The 20,387-nt window shown below is 36.0% G+C and overlaps 1 protein-coding gene across 1 annotated transcript; it reads right to left on the bottom strand.

Moving 5' to 3' along the window:
- Positions 1-1,144: 1,144 nt before the first annotated feature.
- On the bottom strand, positions 1,145-13,296 carry LOC135676817 (transcription elongation factor TFIIS-like). The gene is made up of 2 exons (XM_065188414.1): positions 12,894-13,296; positions 1,145-2,406 (listed from the first exon to the last, which is right to left on the bottom strand). Exons 1-2 carry the CDS (start codon positions 13,050-13,052, stop codon positions 1,420-1,422), a joined length of 1,146 nt encoding a protein of 381 aa, XP_065044486.1. The 5' UTR covers positions 13,053-13,296; the 3' UTR covers positions 1,145-1,419.
- Between the last annotated feature and the right edge of the window lie 7,091 nt (positions 13,297-20,387).

Raw genomic sequence — 20,387 nt, 5'->3', positions numbered from 1 at the left:
CTCGAGAAATTATCTTAATTCTCCTACTTCTTAATTAATGTAAGATTAGATGTTTTTAATCGGTGCTTCCTTTTATAGAGGAGCGAAGGGTTTTATTGTAGATGGGCTCGAGAAATTATCTTAATTCTCATACTTCTTAATTAATATAAGATTAAATATTTTTAATCAGTACTTTCTTTTATAGAGGAGCAATTTTATGTAGATGAGCTTGAGAAATTATCTTAATTCTTCTACTTCTTAATTAATATAAGGGGTCAAGGGTTTAAGGCCTTCCTTCTAGGGTTAATATGAAAAGTCAATTTTTATCATTATTAATGGGATAGATTCACGAGGAATTATTCGGGGAATTATTCGTTTTAGACAGATGATGAGCGTACCCGCATGATTTTATCATTTCAAAATTCATGAGCCCTTAGATTCTCTTAATCTATCGAACTAAATGTCTTTATCAAGTGGAATGAGAGTTCGAATTTTGCTAAAGAAAAATTATATTCGCTAGGTTCTGCATCGCTTGGTCGAAGATATTTGAAATTTCTCATGTATATATATATATATATATATATATATATATATATATATATATATATATATATATATATATATATATATATATATATTTAGAGAAGGAACTGAGAGAGTCAACTGGCAATTTATCCTTCTAAGCAAAAAGCAAAAACATAGGGTGATGGTCTCGTTTACAATGTTATGGTGCACAATGAAATTTTTATCATGTTTACTTGTACAATTAAAATTTGAATATAGTTGACCAAACATTTTGGAATTATTAGCACTTTGGTTCCCACTTGGAGAACAGTCGAAGCATATGAATCGCTGTCGAGGTTAACCAATGGTTGCTATTCGAATGAGTTACATCGGTTTGATGTGGCAGGATGGAAGGTAGTTTACCAGTCCTGGAGAGGGCTGCACTGAAGTTTAGATGGATTTGATGTGCAGTGATTCATGTACTCAAAGTGTTGTCATCGAAAAGACGATTCTCCCGTTGGATGCTTCATCAATAATTTTCCAACCCGCAATTCTTTGAAGAAGAGTTTGACACGAGCAACATTGTTGTTCTGAGCATTATATTTGTTCCAGTTCACAGTCGACAAGCTGAATCGCATCCAGCTGAGACCGAGCACAAAAATGCTGATGAATGCAAAACATTCGATTGTCACATCTTAATATACATAAACGTTACACTTGGCACGATATGCTACTAACACAAACGTTTTACTTGATGATAGAGGCAGTGAGCAGCTGCCAAACTAAAGCAACTCAAATGAAACTGCAGGCGGTGTTACATGCATCCAACAACACAATGCTAATGAGTTCCGAAGAATGAATAGAAGCGCCCCAAAATAGGACAGATAACAGGATTTTTTGGAAAATCTTCCCGCAAATAGTCTGCTGAATTTGTAGTCAACAGAACTTCCAATGGTTGTTGCAGTTTACACATGTGACGAATGTAGTCATCGGCTCATCGGCACTTCGGGTTTGCATTTGGTAGTAAGTGGTCTTCCGCTGTCCGCACCGACCGCATTTGAACTGATCAGTTGTAGCTTTAGCAGCTCCTTCCCGCTGACACTCGAATAAAGCCTTCTCTTTAATCTGTTCATTTGCAAGTTTCCTCTTGTCACTGGCCATTTCTTCAGGAGTCATAACTATGAGTTTCTCAGGCTTCACTTCCCCAAGGAGAACTCTTCTTCGAAGATCTGTGTTGTTGCCATCCTTCAAATTGAACATAATGGATCTGTACTTCAGCTTTTGAGCACCATTAGAACGGCCTAATTTTTCAAACATCACGGACTCCACCATGACTGCAACTCGGATGGGATCACACACATTTACCTCATCCAGTATATTTCTCACTTCATCTCTTTCATCTTCACTGGTCTCACAGGAAACTTTTGAGAACGCCTCTGCTAGAAGTTCCCGAAGTTTGTCTCGGATAGGATCATTACATTTGATCATCGTTGTCAGCTTTGGAGGAGCAGCTGATACTGTTGATGGCTTCTTGGTAGTAGATGCTTGATGACTTCCACTGGGGATTCTGTTAGCTTTGATAGCACACCCTCCTGATTCACTGCTCTCATTCTTCTCAGTCTTGTGCCTTTCTGTATTTGAACCCTGGTTCTTGTCTTTCTTTACAAAATTGAGACTTTCTGAAGTTGAAATCCTATCCATGTTGACAGGCCCAGCCTTTGGAGTCCTGTCAATCTTGAAAGTTTCTGTTCTCTCAGATTTGATATTAACTTCTACTGAACTTTTACTTTCAGAACCACCATTTTTCTTAGAATTTGACGTCTCCTGAATGACTACATCTTTCCAGAATTCTAGCAAAACAGATGCCTCAGCTTGAATCTTTGAATTAACATGTTTTTTAAGACTGCGGAGACGTTTGCCCACCTGGAAAAAGAAAGCATGTTTAAGTTCCAAGAGGAAAAGAATAGGCCAAATCCAACAAGTTTTACATTACATAACTGCCGAGGATCTATAACATATGCAGTTATGTTAAATGAAAAGTTCAATTTTTCCAGAAAAGAGAAACATAAGCTGTCAACAAGAATTATTTATATGATGAGGTACATGCAACATAAATTGATTTGTCCCCAAACATCTGATGGTTCGAGAAAGTTCTTTCCAAAACACCAACAAGAAAATTAAAGAGATGGCTAAGCTTCAACAATAAGGTATATGTTTGCCGAAACTTGCAACAGTGATGGAATCATAATGGCAATTTGTCTGGTCAAATTTGAAATGTAGGGTGATTGTACAAAACACTTTCTTTTGTAATTCCAAGACCAAGATATCATTTGACATCCTCAGAAAAGCAGATGAAATAGGTTAATAACTCCGGACTCCCATAAAAAAAGACCAAGATACTATTTCAGACGAAATTAGCAAAGCAGATGAAATAGGTTGCTAATTTTGGACTCTCCTCAAAAGTTTCTGAAACTCAAAGCATCACAGAGAAAAGCATCATAAAGCACAGCATATTCTATCAATCAAATAGTCATCAACAGTAAGATACCAGAATTAAATGGTAAGTGAATTTAAATTTTCACTTGCAAACTAATTTTTCTTTCAGTGTTCAATTGTCAAAATTTTCACTGATAATTAACAGTATCTAGAACCTTTGTCACAAAATAAGTAGACGTTAGCAAATTACATGTTCAGAATGTTTCATAGAAGGGTCTTTGATCTTGCAAAATGCATGAGGATCCTGAGTGACATGCTGGAAATTTTATCTTGGAACTAAATCTTCAAAAACTAGAATGTGAGGGTTCTGCAAGTTATTTTTCAGAGAGAACATTACAGGCTGACCATATCCAACCAAGATCCCAGGCTCTTTTGAGAAAAGTCAATAATAACACCAAAATTCATGGTGCAGTCTCACCATCCATTGTTCGCAACACTACAGCTAGGCATAAAACTAACCAGCAAGAAGCTGTTCTGGATTATTTGAATTAGTAACCTGATGCAAGATCATTACAAAAGCAGCGATTATACAGCAAAACAGGATGAAAATATGGAAGAGGGACCCTCTTCACCAAAGGAAATACTCCTATTTCACTTTTAAACATGCACTAACAATACATTTATTCCCCTGAGCATTCCACTGCATGCAATGATAGATAACGAACACTTTTTATATACCATATTTGATCCTCAATAACAGCACTTTAGGAAAACTCAAAGTTAGACCATAAATTATGATCTTACACCTAAACTCAATATAACAGGGCTTAACCAAAACCTTGGTGCATCCATTTGTTTCACCTGTGTGGATTCAGGATTGCATCACCACAATCTTCTGATCAACATACCCACTCATATGGTTGAATTTGTAGACCTCTGAAGTACCAAGAACAGCAATTACAATAGATTCAAACTCAAAACAATATCTTCAAACATGCTGAATGATAAATTTATAGTGGTCCCTTAAAATGAGGAAAACTTGCAGCATAGCATGCCTGATAAAATTAAATCTGTCCAAATTCAAGCACCATACAGTAAGAGAAAAATCTTAACTTTGATTTTATATTGCCCGAGATCCTCATTTCATGTTACACCTTCATACTCATGCGCTCACAATTTTCAAACGTATAGCTTCATAACTATATAATAAATAAGTTATTAATCTAGTCCTTTCCAAATTGAAGGATCTAATCCTTCATGACTTAGCATGGTTTTTAAATTATTTTTAATTAGTTTATAGGATCTCACGATCCTATGATCTGATTCTGTGACCTAGTTTATGGAACCTCTTCCAATTCTAGGTAGGAAAGTGGGTTTGACAATCTTGACCACATCTATTTGATGACCAAAATTAGCATTAACACAAGTATATGGTGACATAAGCATCATTTTAAAATAAAGATGACTTTGTTGAAAGGAGCTAAGATAAAGCAAAAAGAAATCTGTGAATTTATCTTAAGCAAAAAAGTTCAGATAAGGCATCATTGTAATTTTTTTACTCATCAATGTTGCAATAGAGCAGTCGTTTGAATTAACAGTTTCAGACTTTTAATCTGTTATATTGACTCCAAAAACATATTTAAATTTAGATTAGACATAACAACATGCCTAAGTAATATAATAAATAAGGCAACTTGATTAAAATTCAGATTTAGGGCCTTTCACCAGTCACATCAGGCCCCTAACTCTTTTGTTTGAGATCAAGCCTTCCTCCCATTATGATCTCCTTCCACACAACTTCATCAGTCCAAGCTTTAATTTTCTTCCTCCAAATTGTACCTTGCACTCATGATTGTGTCATCGACTTATTTTGCTTTTAGCTTGATATGGATATGAGCTAAGAATTTCATATCCATAATTGTCCATTTATTCCACTAAGAAGATACCTGTAGTCTTTTTTTATTCTGAGAGTAGGTTTTTGACAAGCATGTAATAATTTTAAACCAATATAATTGGACTAGGCAAGTGAGAAGGCACCATGTTTCACTCCTGTATTCATAACTTTGTACAACTAGGCACTAAATTAGGCCATCATAGTGATTAGTGATTAGGACGAGACTCAGATTATAGTTTAATATATTGACCATTTCTTCTAAATTGTCATTCATTCAACTCCCTAAGTCAACTAGCATAATGCATAGTTGATCATTGCATCAAACTTCAGAGATTCGCTTAAGATAATAACATCTTATCTTCAGTTACCGTCTTACATCTAGTCAACACCATAGTGTCACACACTTAGCTGGTTTTGCAGTCGTACAGCACCCTTACGTGTTCGTCCGCAAATGTTAGCCAACCCGAAACCTCCTACGGTCCCTTAGGACCTATTAAAAGGAAAACGGGTTAGAGAAAGCGTATCACTCGGGATCTACAAGCAATCATTTCAACAAACACATCATAGCTAATGCAAATTATAAACAGACTTGACAAGCTTTGAACAGTCGCACAACAAAGGGTCCAAAATGGTCCACTATAGACTGAAATCCCCACAAGTGCCCACATAACACAACCTTTGTTTACACACCTAAGATGACCACCAAAACCAACCAAAATGAGACTGTACTATTAGCCCTTTATATGCTGTGCAAAGCATGAACAAAACCGAAAGACACGAACATACATGAGCATTACATCAAACACCTTGTTTACAGTTTTGTTCGTGACATTCTCCCCCACTTATTACATCAAACGTTGCATCATCTCGCCTTTGTTGAGTTTTTAATCCTTTGTTCCGGTTGCAATGCGCCTCTTGGTTCCGAATTGTACTCCGCCACTGTTGTTGAGTAGTCGAACTTTGATCCGTCATGCTACTTCAACTCGCCAATGACTTTGACTCTGGTGAGAGGTCAGCTAAGTTGTGTTGATCCCTGTTGGTTCCTATGGATCCCTCAGATGAAAGAAAAGATGGTTCCTTGGTATGCGCTAGTCTCTCAAATGCCTCATGCCGCTTGAACTAGGTGGATGCTTGTTGGAGCTTTAACTAGCATCGCCTCACAAACTTTAAAGTTTTTGGGTCCTTCCTCCATAAAATTTGTCTATCAATTCTTCTTCCACTTAGTTGTCACTTTCAAGTAGGTTTGCATCACTTCTGTTTTCGATTGACATTATATTAGGAAATGATGTGGATAATCTACTCTCAGCAGCACTGATCACCATTGGTGAGGATTTAACAAGTATTGTCTTCTATTAGATTTCTTCAAAGGGTCTTTGAACCTATGCAGAATTCCTCTGCTGGATAGATAAGAGGATTGGGGCACTCAGTTTCACCCATTCTCTTAAGAGTTGAGAAGGCAAAGTTTACTTGACTTCGCCCGCCTCCTCGAGGGTTGTACTCCATGCATCAAGCTGATTATTTGCCTTCGGTCACTCGTTGCTCACATTTCCGAAGCACTCGAAGTGTTTGCACTCCTTGCGTTGAGTTAGCTACTATGATTCACCTTATTAATGTCATTTAACTTCTGGAATGCAAAAAATTTTCACCCTAATTTGGAGCAGTCTCTAATAGTTTTGGTCGCCTTTGGGATTGTACCGTCTTCTCCATCATCTCTATCGCCTACTCCTTTGAGTAGCAATGATACAACATTGTGTACTGCCTACTTTAGTCGAGCACTCTTGCATCGACCCGAAGTCCTCTACTTTCAGCTATCTTGATGAGAAGCTCGTTGACACCGGTTTTACAAAGTTCCCTAGCCTATGCCCTTTAGCCTTGCCTTAGTATTTGGGGTTTGCCTCTGCATTCTCCACCTTCTCAACCCCTTTCATGACCATATGCTCTCCCTCCATGAGAACAAGGGATCGATGACTTCATGGAAGTCCCGACTCTACGGTACCATAGCACTGCCATGCCCATGACCCTACTATCCATCGCCTCGCATCTGTATCCCTTTCTTCACGATCGATAGATCAGCCTCTGTGACACTATGACACTTCTCCGAGTCCACCTCCATTCTAACCGATGCTTAGTTTTAAGTCCCTCTGGACTCATCGTCACTTTCTCGCCCTTTTTGACTACTTACTTCAACACCTTTATGTTATCTGAGCAGTTCTCCTTGGTCGATGGAAAGATAGACTGCAACTCCCATGCATAGCCTCCACCATCATGTTGCAGGGCCCACATCGATTTTTTTCTCCTTAACTTTCTTGTTAACAACGTTCGCTTACTCCGCCTTGTCCTATAATTTATCGAGCTCCCTTAAGCGAATATGAGATCTGGAGCAATCAAACTCTCCAACCGCTCCGATCATACCTCTACATGATCAAGTCCCTCCCCCCCTCTCCCCATAAGATTCACTGATACTTGTATTCGAAATTCTTCCTCGGTGGTACACAGCCCCCATATGCTGATAACCAATGCTTTTATCCGATACAAAATTCGATGCACGCACGAAAGACCCACCTCTGCGATACCATAACATTCACTCCTTGAATCCATAGCCGTTCTTGCCGTCGTATTATTCACCGAAGTGGAGCTCCCGATCATACCTCCGTATGATATAGTCCCTTATGGGTCTAGTTTCGTGTGTATCACATTGCCATGAACTGTTCCACCATGATCCGGTGCACCATGTCGCCTCCTGGTGACATCTCCATTGTATTCTGATCATTATGGGATGAACTCGGATTGCGATCCTTCTATATATGGCCTCTGCCAACACATTACAAGGTCTCTTCCACCTTCGATTGTGTTCGCTTCTTTGACAATCAACCTTCATCCACCCGTTCTCGGGTTACACCCAAGTGAAGCACCGCTCTAGGACAGTCCGTCGCCTAGCAGCTCTCGAAGTCCACCGACTTTGTTGAAATTGGTGCATCATTGTTTAGATCCTAGGCCTCTGCCCCCACTAGCACAATTTCGATTGCGCACCGCTTCCTTCATAACAACTAGAATGACAACACTATGGCGTATTCTTCAAGAGTACCTGCTTCACGTCCTCTTGCCCCGTGCCAAGATCTTTTGAACCCAATTTCGCCTCCACAAGTTGAGTCGCCTTGGTTTCTCCGTCAAATGCTTCTCCAAGATAAGGTGCATGTGTTTCGAAGCTCCTTTCGTCTTTGGCACCATGCAGGATGAGTTTGCTCCATCAGAATGACGGACACATGGAACGACATGATTCCACTCTTGCCTCTACAAGAGTTCATGTTCTTGACTTTTATCCAAGGAAAGCTTCATGCCTTCGCTCGATGTTCCATCTTCTATGCTGACTCCCTTCATGCGGTTTAGGTACTTCACCAAGTTACACTCAAGTTGCTCCGTTGATCGTGGCCCTTACGCCCACCATTCCACGGGTTAGCCCTCCGTTGAGTCCGATCTCTATATCGGCTCTAAGTGTGCCTTCACTTTGTGTTGTCTTGGGTCGCTCCCCTACTTGATCTCACAATGCATCCACTAATGCATTACCTTATGTGAGACCATTCAATGACTCCTCACCACTCGCTCGATCGGTTGAGCTTTGTAGGGTTATTGTCTTGAGGTACTCCTCCTCAACATATGCAGTCCGTTGCACATGATTCTCCCTTTGGAGAACCGGGACTTATCCCTCCAAGGTATCTATCATGTTGGAGTAACTTCTCTCTTCGCATCCTTCCCTTTAGAAGTTTCGGAGACCATCATCCCCTTGGACTACTCCGCCTTGCTGAACAAACTGTGCATTGTTCTACCCATACAAATGCACTTGATAGATTGAGACTCCTTGCTAATACAGCCCCAGCTGCACCCCTTAAGGCCTAGCAACATGCTGAACTCGCACACTTCAGCCTCCTACGAACGTATCCTTGTCATGCTGAAGAGAAAGTTTCAATACTCCATGACGTTCAATGCTCCATGGTATCGAGTTTCGGTCGCCTTGGGATGGCCATGAACATTTCATCGTCCATATACAAGCTCTTGTATGAGTACCAAATTCTTCGAGTTAGCAATTTCCCTTACATCTGTGAGTTTTGCACAACACTTTCGATCACTGAGTAACCTATTCCTCTTTGCACGGTCTCATCCTTTGCTAAGCGCATCGCTTGCCTTGAGCACCATCAAGTATGGTTGCCAACGTCGAGTCGTAACTCGAACTTAGCCATCCCAACCTTTGTGCGCTAAGCATTCTTCCCAACTGCTTGTCCTCATGATGCCTCTTACATGAAGGATTGGCCATTCCTCTGAATATCAATCTCAGATGCTCGTTCCTCTGAACAACTCCTTTTCTCTACATCTCCATGCCCATTTCCCCTGAACGGTCGCATGTGCTAGCTGCCCTTAACGCAGTCACGCTAGGTCCCCCACGTTTGCATATCAAGTGTTTCTATGTATGCTTGTCTCATTCTGATATTATATGTCACGCACTTAGTTGGTTTTGCATAAGTCGTGTGGCACCCTTGCGTGTCCGTCCGCAAAGGTCAGCCTTCCTGAAACCTCCTATAGTCCCTTAGGACCTACAAAAGGAAAAACGAGTTAGAGAAAGTGTTTCACTCGGGATCCACAAGCAATCATTTCAGCAAACATCTCATGACCAATGCAAATTACAAATAGACTTCATAAGCTTTGAACGGTCAAAAGGTCTAAAATGGTCCACTATAAACTGAAATCCCTACAAGTGCCCACATGACACAACCTTTGTTTGCACGCCTAAGACGGCCACCAAAACCAACCAAAATAGGGTTGCTAAGCCTACTGTCATCCCTTTATATGCTGTGCAAAGCATGAACAAAATCGAAAGATACGAACATACATGAGTATTACATCAAACACTCCTTTACAGTTTTGTTCGTGACAATAGGGTAGCATAGTAATGAACATCTTCTTTAGGCTCTTGGTAGATTAGTAGTTTGGGTTTTTGTTCTAGCTTGGTGTTAGATCTTAGGTAATTATCTACAAAAGTAACCTACACATTCAAGCAATAAGCATAGAAATAGAAAATCCTTTACATTTAAGTATTGAAGTATGAAGCCTGCTATCTGCTAAACCAATAAATCACTATAGTATTTCAGCTAAAGCATGAAGCTTGCTATCTGCTAAACCAATTGAAATCCATAAAATATACCTTTATTGATATGATAATCAGATCGTTATGCCATGTTATCTTCGGTAAAATAACAAAGCCATAAAACTTGATGGTATATAACAAGATTTGACATACCGAAATGCACTGCTCGATATGGGCGATACGTATTGATCCGATAGAGGACTGATATGGGTGGTACATTAGTACACCCCAATGTACTGTGTGTCAGTACGCTCAATATAGCTCAGTACTTATCGTACCGATAGCTGGTCGGTACACCGATACAGATAAGTAATTCGAACCATGGTATATAGTCTTCTCTTATGGTGCATATGAACCTTTTGCATGTTTGGACTAATAAATAGCAAGGTCATGAGTGCCTCATCTCAAACTAATTAGAATTGTGGTTTTATATATATGCCAATAGTATATATGACAATGTTTAGACCCATAAATTCATGTTTTTTATTTTATCTAATATAAATTATGAGAAGTTGATACATTACCAAGCAAAAACTACTTGATGAATCTAATTCAACCATTTCTAATATTTCACTCATCATTTTGATGTCTTCGTTGTATGAGTTGGATATATTTTCTTGTATGTATATTTCAAACTCTTCGAAGATGTCAATACCAGAATTGAACTCTGCAATGATTATCAGAATGACAAGAAAAACCGAACATAAAGTTGTACTTACAATCCAATTATGGCTAAAGTTTTACTGCAAGTCACCAAATTCTAGAGCAAGTCAAACAGCAACCAATCCAACAACCAGTCCAATAGATTATAAAGGAAGAAAATGAAACAGAAATCAAGCATGTGGTTCATTGACAAATTGCAAACATTGGTCAACAAAACTCAAAACAAAGTATATTTTCCAGTTGACAACATAATAAAATTCTATAGTATTTTATGATGTTATATGCAATAAATACAAATCAGATTATACAAAAGAAGTAAGATAACAAAAAATAACAAGGATTTACCTATCATATGATCAGGGCAGAAACTCAAACATAAGATCAAATAGTACTTCAGTGTTTTTTTTTCTTCCTTTTATTTTTCTTTATCTTTCTGAAAATTATAACTACAGTTTGATCTTATGTTCGAGTTTGTCTGGATTATATGAAAGATCAATTTTTGTTACATTTTGTTCTCTTGCTTCTTCTTTATGAACTGATTTGAATTAATTGCATATGATTTTATAAAATACTACAGAATTTTATGACTTATGCTGCCAACTGAAGAATATGTTTGTTAAGAGTTTCATTGATCAGTGTTTGCAAACTGTCAATGTTCCACATACTTGATTTTTATTTTATTTTAGTACCATTATTACTTTATTAATTTGCTTGAGTTCTTCCATTATATATGTTGGATTGATTATTTTTTGGTTTCCTCTAGAATTTGTTGATTTCTAGTAAGACTATAATCAAGATTGTAAGTATAACTTTGTGTTTGGTATTTTTCAGTCATTCTGATAACCATTAACCATTTGTTGGTTCAATTCTAGCATTGATTCAACAAAGAGTTTGAAGCATGCATATAGGATAAGATATCTAACTGATAGAAGAAGACATCAAAATGATGGGTGAAATATTAGAAGTGATTAAATTGTAAAGTTTTGTTTAAGCCCCCGCAAAGGAGCCCCTCATATTCAATGAAACATAGACATGGTCAGTCAAGCAAGGTGTCGGTGGTCGGTCGAGAAAGTTGGAGGATTTTGATTAAAATTACATATCAGATTTAGTTATTTTTTTAGGATTAAATTCATCACAACTTTTGTCAAGTAATTTTCACTTTCTATAAAACATGATATCAAATCAAATTAAGTAACATAAATTTCAGGGTCCAAACAGTGGCACATATCCAACTCATATAAGAAGACATCAAAGTGATAGGTGAAATATTAGAAGTGACTGAATTGTAAAGCTTTGTTTAAGCCCTCGCAAAAGGCCCCTCATATTCAATGAATCGTAGAGGTGGTCAGTGGAGCAAGTTGGAGGACTTTGATTATATTGATGAATCAGATTTAGTAGTTTTTTAACAATAAAATTCACTACAAGTTTTGTCAAGTGGTTTTCCCTTGTCATAGAGCAGCTTCTCAAAATGATATCAAATCAAATAAGTAACATGAATTTAAGGGTATAAACATTGTCATATATATGATACCATGATTCAACTTAAAGTTACATATAAAACTAGAAACTAACTAAAAGATTAGAGAAAAAATTATAACATGAGATAATTAAATATAAAATTAGATTTAGGAACTTCTGCAACCTACACTATGCCTCTGATTTTACCATGATAACAAATTACTTTTCATGTCATCATGACCTCCTTCATTTGCAGTACACTATCATCAATCTATGAGGCATTACTATCACTAATGAGCAAGGTATAATATGGAATCAGCCAAAACAACAGCACTTATGGATATGCCACGCCCTCAGAACATTGGAAAAACTGGTAAATTTACATCCTGCTTGTATTCATCCTTGACTAAGCAAATGCCTATATGTTTCTATCAATGACATTGCACAATTTCTTCCTGCGCAGCATAATGATAAAACCCTGAAGTCTCACTTACTATCTAATTTGAGCATTACTGCATTATAATTGGAATACAACATTAAAAAACATTAAATAAATATTAAAAAAAAACTAAACAAGCCTAGTCTTTTATGTTAAAGGAATTGTCGCAATCACTGTAACACGAATCTCAGAAAACAAATCACTAATTTTGACGGGGAATCGTAAAATTGAGGATAAGATCAAGTTTTCAACATAGGCGTCTCCAAAATTCATATACAGAGCTAACCAATGTAACAACCTTTCAAAGAGGTATAAAGATGCCCCAAAATCATGGCATCGATTTACGCACATCGCATACGATCAAGAAAAAGAGATGGCAGTACCTGAGTTTCCACCAACTGTTGCATAGTAACGGGAATCCTCCTCAGCCGCCTCAGCGCGTCCACGCACCGATCCACCTCCGATGACCCATCGCCGGCCTCCGCCGCCTTATCAGCCGCCTTCTTTGCGGCCTCGAAGGTCTCGAGGATATCTTTGTCCATCAGTTCCGACCGAAAACCAGAATCAAACAACGAAAAGCAAATCACCAGTCAAAGATCCCCCGATCGGCGAGGACCGAAGCCATGCACGCAGGGATCAATCAATTGATCAATCGAAATCCCCAGGAATTGATCCTGGTAATCACCTAAGCTGCTCGAGTTCTCTCTCTCAGGTAGGAGAGATTGGGAGGAAAAGAAAGCGACCGCAACAGATTGGGAAATTCGAGGGGTCGGAAATGTTGATGCACGACTTACATTACGAATAAAACTCGCGGAGCTGCGTTGGTGTGCATCGAGAGGCCGACGACGCCTGCCACTAGACTCGTCAACGTGCGCCACGTTGACATCTTGTGTTCAAAGTCGTTCGTCAAGTCGGAAGAAGGCTGCTGGCATTGGGTCACGTACTCTCCTGGGCTGGGCTGGGCTGGGTCACGTGCCACTCTTGACGAGGGAGACATCACTGTCGAGATGACGACGCGCATGCATGATGATAACCATGATAAAATATTTTAGCCGTAAATGTAAAATAACTTTTCTACCGTTGACGGAGGCACTGCAACCCTGCAAGTGGGTCCCATTCGAGCTCTCACCATTTAAGTGAGGTTTAGTTGTGGGGAAAGCTGAATGAGATAGTCTCCCATTCGAGCTCTCATGGTCCGTTCATCGTGTTTTGGCAGTTTTATATTATACAAGAATGATAATCTTCTCAGTATCATAGAACCCCTCGGATGACATAGAAAATAAAGTTTTAAGGACTTCGAGATGATATTTAAGGTTTGTTCATTATATGTTTCTTAGCCATGTATCATGTGGGCACTTTTGCTAAGGGATTTATGAGTGATGAATTAGTGTTAGACCCTTTGTTATATGATAGTTTTAAGCTTATACAATTGTCTTAATTTGCCTTATAAGTGTTCATGTTTGGTTTCCTTATGCAGTCCTAATATTCATGAGTAGCGGAGCAATGAGACTAACATTTATCATTAATCTATCTTCTTTCCGTGTATGTCTGGACTATACGAGGTTATAAAAAGATTAATCTTTTATGAATAATTATGTTATAAGGATATGGCAAGCTCAGATAAAAAGCTAAATATGTGATGATTTATATCAATCTCAAATTTGATTTATTTATTTAATCAATTTATATATCTAATTCATTAAGTTTGGATAGTTACAGCAAATATATATGGTGGATAACTACAAAGATGAAAGATGAAGATGATCAATGTTTGGATGTAAAGAACAGAGAAAGAATCCCCCCAATCAAACTAACCAAAGTTTCTATCTCATTTAATGAAATGATGGTAATTATTTTTTTCAAAAATAAGAAGAAATATATTACTCTAAAGCTCTAATACAAAGGTAAACCATGCTTCTCGAGCATAAAATTTGGTCTGAGTTATCTAGATTAAGATTCTCTGCAAATATTCGAGGATTTGGATATTTTAGCAAAACGTGTCAACTAATTGACACTCATGTTTTCTTTTGGAACACACAACAAAATTTATATTCTTGGAAGCATTAGTTCAAGAGCTCCCATGGTAATTGTTTCCCTTTGCTGAGAGGACTTCCATGAGTAATTTGCAATCGGATTCTATCTCCAGATGTGTCACACCTGCTTCACAAGCATGTTTCATTCCATATTTGATAGCATCAAGCTTGGCTTTGCAGGAGGTTGTATCCAGTAGATAATTATAGTCAGCTCGCATTACATGTGCCATCAATTGTGCATATTATAGAACGAGCCCTTTCCACTGTGTCTTGCATGTCAAAAGATCTATCAAGCTTTACCCAAACTATTCGTTTCGCTTAGGTCACAATGATTTGGCATTCCCCAAGCATCCACCATACTGGTTTAAATATTTACAACATAAAACATAAGCTACAGTTCTAACAATATTAGTGAAAGGAGTATCCTTTACTCCATTAAAGGTGGTCTTATTTCTGATCTTCCATATCAATCAAAGGCAATAAGCTATCAGGGTCCTACGGATCTAGCAAGCTGATGCCTCTTTAAAATTCCACTCTGTAGAATTTCACCCAAACAAAGACAAAAAAACTATGGCCAAGATTCATCTCTAAACTCTTGCATGCCTTGGTAACCACAGAACAACCAAAAAAAAACTATGGTTTTGTTCGTTAAAATTCATCCCACACAACACACATGGACAGTATAAATATTTAGTTTAGCCAACCTAGTAATGAATGAAATATTGAATCTCAAATTTTAATAATAAAATTAATCAATGAATTTAATGAATGAATATATTATTTGAATAAGTGATGTGAGAAATATTTCTACCATACACTTAAATTATTAAAGGGGTAAATATTGAGTTTGAGAGTTGGACATTGTGTTGAAAGATTATCATGCAAAAAATTTGGATCTTGAATCAAAGGACTAGTTGATGTGCTCGGACTTTATGCTTAAGATTGGCATCGTATCCAAAGGATCTGATATCATATGATCAGATATTATGATAAACTCGATATATCGAAGGTTTTTGTGATGTAATAGTGGATAGAGTGATATGCCAAAGATTTAGACAAAGCATTAGATGATTGTACAACATGTTGAAAGAGTGAACAATGTGTCGAATATTTTAGAAATATGTCATATGAGTGAATGATGAGTCAAGATTTTGGTTGAGGTTATTTTGGATCAATTTGAGTTGGTATTAAGCTAAAATATAGGTCACTTGTCATGAAAATCATTGAGCTTGAAATTAGGTCAAATTAGGCTCATTAGAAGAGCAAACAGGTGGCTAAAGTAATTTGGTACTATCGGACCTAAGCATTAGTATTACTTGAGTTAACGAACAAGTATTGTTTATAGTGGTGATAATATACCTAGGGCAATAATGGTATTGCTAGTATAAGCGTTGGAGTATAGATTTACATCTATATGTCAAATGTTGCTATGGTAGTACTACTCAAAATCAGTGATAGTACTACTGATGTACTAAAATATAGAGAATTTAAATATTTGGTTTCATTCTTAAATTCTTTTGTAGGCAATAAGTACTCTACTTAGTCTTGGATGATGGAGCATTTTTTCGTGAGTTTGTAAAGTATTGTAGCTCTCACTTTGTGTATTACTTGAGTATCTTCCTCGTTCATAAATTTAGTTATAATATAAATGATAGGAGGAGAGAAGTCTCTTGTATAAGATTGAGTATGAATGTTCTCTCCTAAGCTTGAAAAAAAAAAGTTATAAAAAAAATAATTGATCTTTACTTGTTGAAAGGAATATCATATAGTGGAAGTCGATAATCTTGAGGATAAAGGAATCAAGAATATGTGTAAATCAGAAAGATTGAACTATTATAAATTATTTATCATTCATTCTTTCCATTGTGATTTTTGTTTACGAGTGCTTACTACTTATCATTATTCACTTTACTCGTAATTCTTACTCACACTCGATTGAAATTAAAAGTCAATTAAAATTTACTATAATACTAATTTATTCTTTCATACCATTAAGATCCTAACAATTGATCTTATAGTATGGTTCTCTCAATTGTATTAACATCCAAGAGAGATTATAACTCTTTTAGGCAATCATGAAGGTCACTTCATAGCATATCCTTCTGTATTTAATGGGATAGTCTATACCTATTATAAAACTAGATTGTAGATTTTCTTATCAAATTTTCATTTGTGACACACACGCACAAAGACAAATTTTCACTTGTGACATACATACAAACAAATTTTATATTGTGACACACACATACATATATAACACATATTTGAAGTCACATGAATAAACTAATAGAGCAAAAGAATCTAAACTTAATCTTAGTTATTTAAAATAAAGTCAAATGATGATTATGAAAATATAACACTTCTTACAAAAAGATTCAAAAAGCCTATGAGGAAAAAAAATAGTAATCTAATAAGAAAACAAGGTAAGACCAAAAGTAAACCCAAGAAAGATGAAATTATATGTTATAAATGCAAAAGTAAAGACATTTCAAGAATAAATACCCATAATTAAAAAAAAATCATCATAAAATAAGTTACTTGATATGATTTTTGTTAAAAAATATAATGTATTTAGAATAAAAGGTATTGGATTCACTAATAATATCATTCATCAAAAGCCAATCAAATCTGTAAAATGATCCACATTGCATATTCATGTATACCTTAAAATTAAATATGACTTTTATGAAAAGTTTGATCATTATGTTTACGCATGCTCCCTTAAGAAAAATAGCTATATTAAATTTGTTTTAAGCCATCCCATCCTTTTTTTTAAGGCATTTATGTTGAACAAAAATCTATAGCCCATAAATAATTTCCTTCAAAAAGGGTTCACTTGATAAACTAAAATCATACTACCTAACTTATAGTCGCTTTACCGATAGCACCACCCTTCTTTGCAAAGGTATAGTAATTTCTCATAAGATAAAAATTTAAAAATGTTCTCATAGGGTTTTCCTATCAAAATGCCCTGTTTTAGGGGCTTCAACAAATCAAGTTTGATGAAAATCTTTATAAAACATCCATTCAAAAGATATTGAATGATCATCTAGTTTAAGAGGTCAACCGATCACAGATGCAATATGAAATATATATTTAGGAGCCTAGTACTCAAATAGAAGCTCAGGCATTTAGACCTACATAGTAGTTGATGAGAAATTTTTGAATAAACACTAAAAATTCAACCACCAATGGATGAGATGCAGATTCCCGCCTCCCAGTGGACCAAGGACTCTTAGTGAGGATCCTCAAACCATCAAGTTTTGATGAAAATTAAAACAAGAAAAACCATGAGCCATATCAAGAACTTGTGGAGGGAAAGATGTTGGGAATAGAGAGAAGAAAACTTAAGAATAAAATATCAATAAATAAATAATATACTAGAAAGTCGATGCAAAATTTAATGTAGTTCAACAACCTCTTAAACACCCTCTCATATAAATCTAAAAGCATTTTCTCTTACTCTTTCTAGAAACCCTAGAGAGTACCCTATATACACCTTAAAAGAGAAACTCGAGTACCCAAAATATCTTCCTATAAGACTCAATGTGTATTCATAAGTAAATTTTAATTCTTTAAGGATTCTTCTTACATGAATTTCTAATATAAATCTTAATCCTAATCGGTCAAGGCATTTGAATTTAATTAGAAATCCTCCCAAGTATTTAGAATCTAGTTAGTACTTTATAGAATACTTATCAACTCTAACCATCTTTATCTCCATGGGTATAATGCCACTTTATGCTTTATGTAGAAATTGAACTATTGGTATAAAAAATTCACTATAGCTTCATAAAATGATAGTTCATGATTCAACACCTATTTTTTTTAACAAACTTACCAATGCATCATGTATAGTTGGAATTTAATCAATAGCACTACTTAATTTTGGAAAGCCCTTCATCTCACCATCTTATCACAAATAAGATTTTTTTTTCTCCCTTAAGAAAAATAGCTATATTAAATTTGTTTTAAGCCATCCCATCCTTTTTTTTAAGGCATTTATGTTGAACAAAAATCTATAGCCCATAAATAATTTCCTTCAAAAAGGGTTCACTTGATAAACTAAAACCATACTGCTTAACTTATAGTCGCTTTACCGATAGCACCACCCTTCTTTGCACAAGTATAGTAATTTCTCATAAGATAAAAATTTAAAAATTTTCTCATAGGGTTTTCCTATCAAAATGCCCTGTTTTAGGGGCTTCAACAAATCAAGTTTGATGAAAATCTTTACAAAACATCCATTCAAAAGATATTGAATGATCATCTAGTTTAAGAGGTCAACCGATCACAGATGCAATATGAAATATACATTTAGGAGCCTAGTACTCAAATAGAAGCTCAGGCATTTAGACCTACATAGTAGTTGATGAGAAATTTTTGAATAAACACTAAAAATTCAACCACCAATGGATGAGATGCAGATTCCCGCCTCCCAGTGGACTAGGGGCTCTTAGTGAGGATCCTCAAACCATCAAGTTTTGATGAAAATCAAAACAAGAAAAACCATGAGCCATATCAAGAACTTGTGGAGGGAAAGATGTTGGGAATAGAGAGAAGAAAACTTAAGAATAAAATATCAATAAATAAATAATATACTAGAAAGTCGATGCAAAATTTAATGTAGTTCAACAACCTCTTAAACACCCTCTCATATAAATCTAAAAGCATTTTCTCTTACTCTTTCTAAAAACCCTAGAGAGTACCCTATATACACCTTAAAAGAGAAACTCGAGTACCCAAAATATCTTCCTATAAGACTCAATGTGTATTCATAAATAAATTTTAATTCTTTAAGGATTCTTCTTATATGAATTTCTAATATAAATCTTAATCCTAACCGGTCAAGGCATTTGAATTTAATTAGAACTCCTCCCAAGTATTTAGAATCTAGTTAGTACTTTATAGAATACTTATCAACTCTAACCATCTTTATCTCCATGGGTATAATGCCACTTTATGCTTTATGTAGAAATTGAACTATTGGTATAAAAAATTCACTATAGCTTCATAAAATGATCAGTTCATGATTCAACACCTAATTTTTTTAACGAACTTACCGATGCATCATGTATAGTTGGAATTTAATCAATAGCACTACTTAATTTTGGAAAGCCCTTCATCTCACCATCTTATCACAAATAGGATTTTTTTTTCTCAAAAACATCTATATCCTAGAAACTATGACACCCTTCATTTCCTATATTGTGTATAAAGCTCGTAACCATTGGTACCTATCGTCTCCTGCATGTGTAACCTGCTTTGAGCCCTTTGAGATATCTATTGTACTTTTATTCTAGATGGTATAACCTTAATATAACCTTCTTTCATCAAGTCATGCAACCCCGAATGACTTTTAAAACTCTACCTTTATTTTTACCATCATAACTCTAGGAATAATATAAAAGACTCAACTCCATCAAAGATTCTTTTATAATTTTAAAATATAGGCCACATCCTTTAAAGTATACACCACTTTATTAAATGTTTTGATCTTTGCTCTACCAACACTCATGACCATCGGTATTGAATCATCACCCAAACTTAACTTCTTAGTTAACTTATTATTCAGTGAATTAAAATAATACTTTTAAGCCTAAACATAAATAATAAAAATAAAATTTTAAACTAACTCTTTTAGAAAGATGCATCGTTACCTTTGGAGATTATAAGGACATCTTCATCACTATTCATCACAAGAGAGCAATCATCAACCTCTTTTTCTTATTTTATTTTTTTAGATAATTTTGTGTGATATATCCATACTCTTTATATCTATAGTACTAAAATCATCCAAAGATCTAACTCTTGATCTTGACCTGCTATGCTGAGATCCCCTCT

The sequence above is a fragment of the Musa acuminata genome, chromosome BXJ1-6, assembly GCF_036884655.1.
Source record: "Musa acuminata AAA Group cultivar baxijiao chromosome BXJ1-6, Cavendish_Baxijiao_AAA, whole genome shotgun sequence".
NCBI classification, from domain to species: domain Eukaryota; kingdom Viridiplantae; phylum Streptophyta; class Magnoliopsida; order Zingiberales; family Musaceae; genus Musa; species Musa acuminata.
Note: the sequence above shows the minus strand (reverse complement) of the source record. Positions and strands in the feature narration are given on the sequence as shown.

Coding starts and splice junctions, on each gene's coding strand:
- LOC135676817 (XM_065188414.1), bottom strand. CDS start 13,052: ATGGACAAAGATATCCTCGAGACCTTCGAGGCCGCAAAGAAGGCGGCT. Junction 2,407..12,893: donor AACAGTTGGTGGAAACTCAG/GTACTGCCATCT, acceptor TTCTTTTTCCAG/GTGGGCAAACGTCTCCGCAG.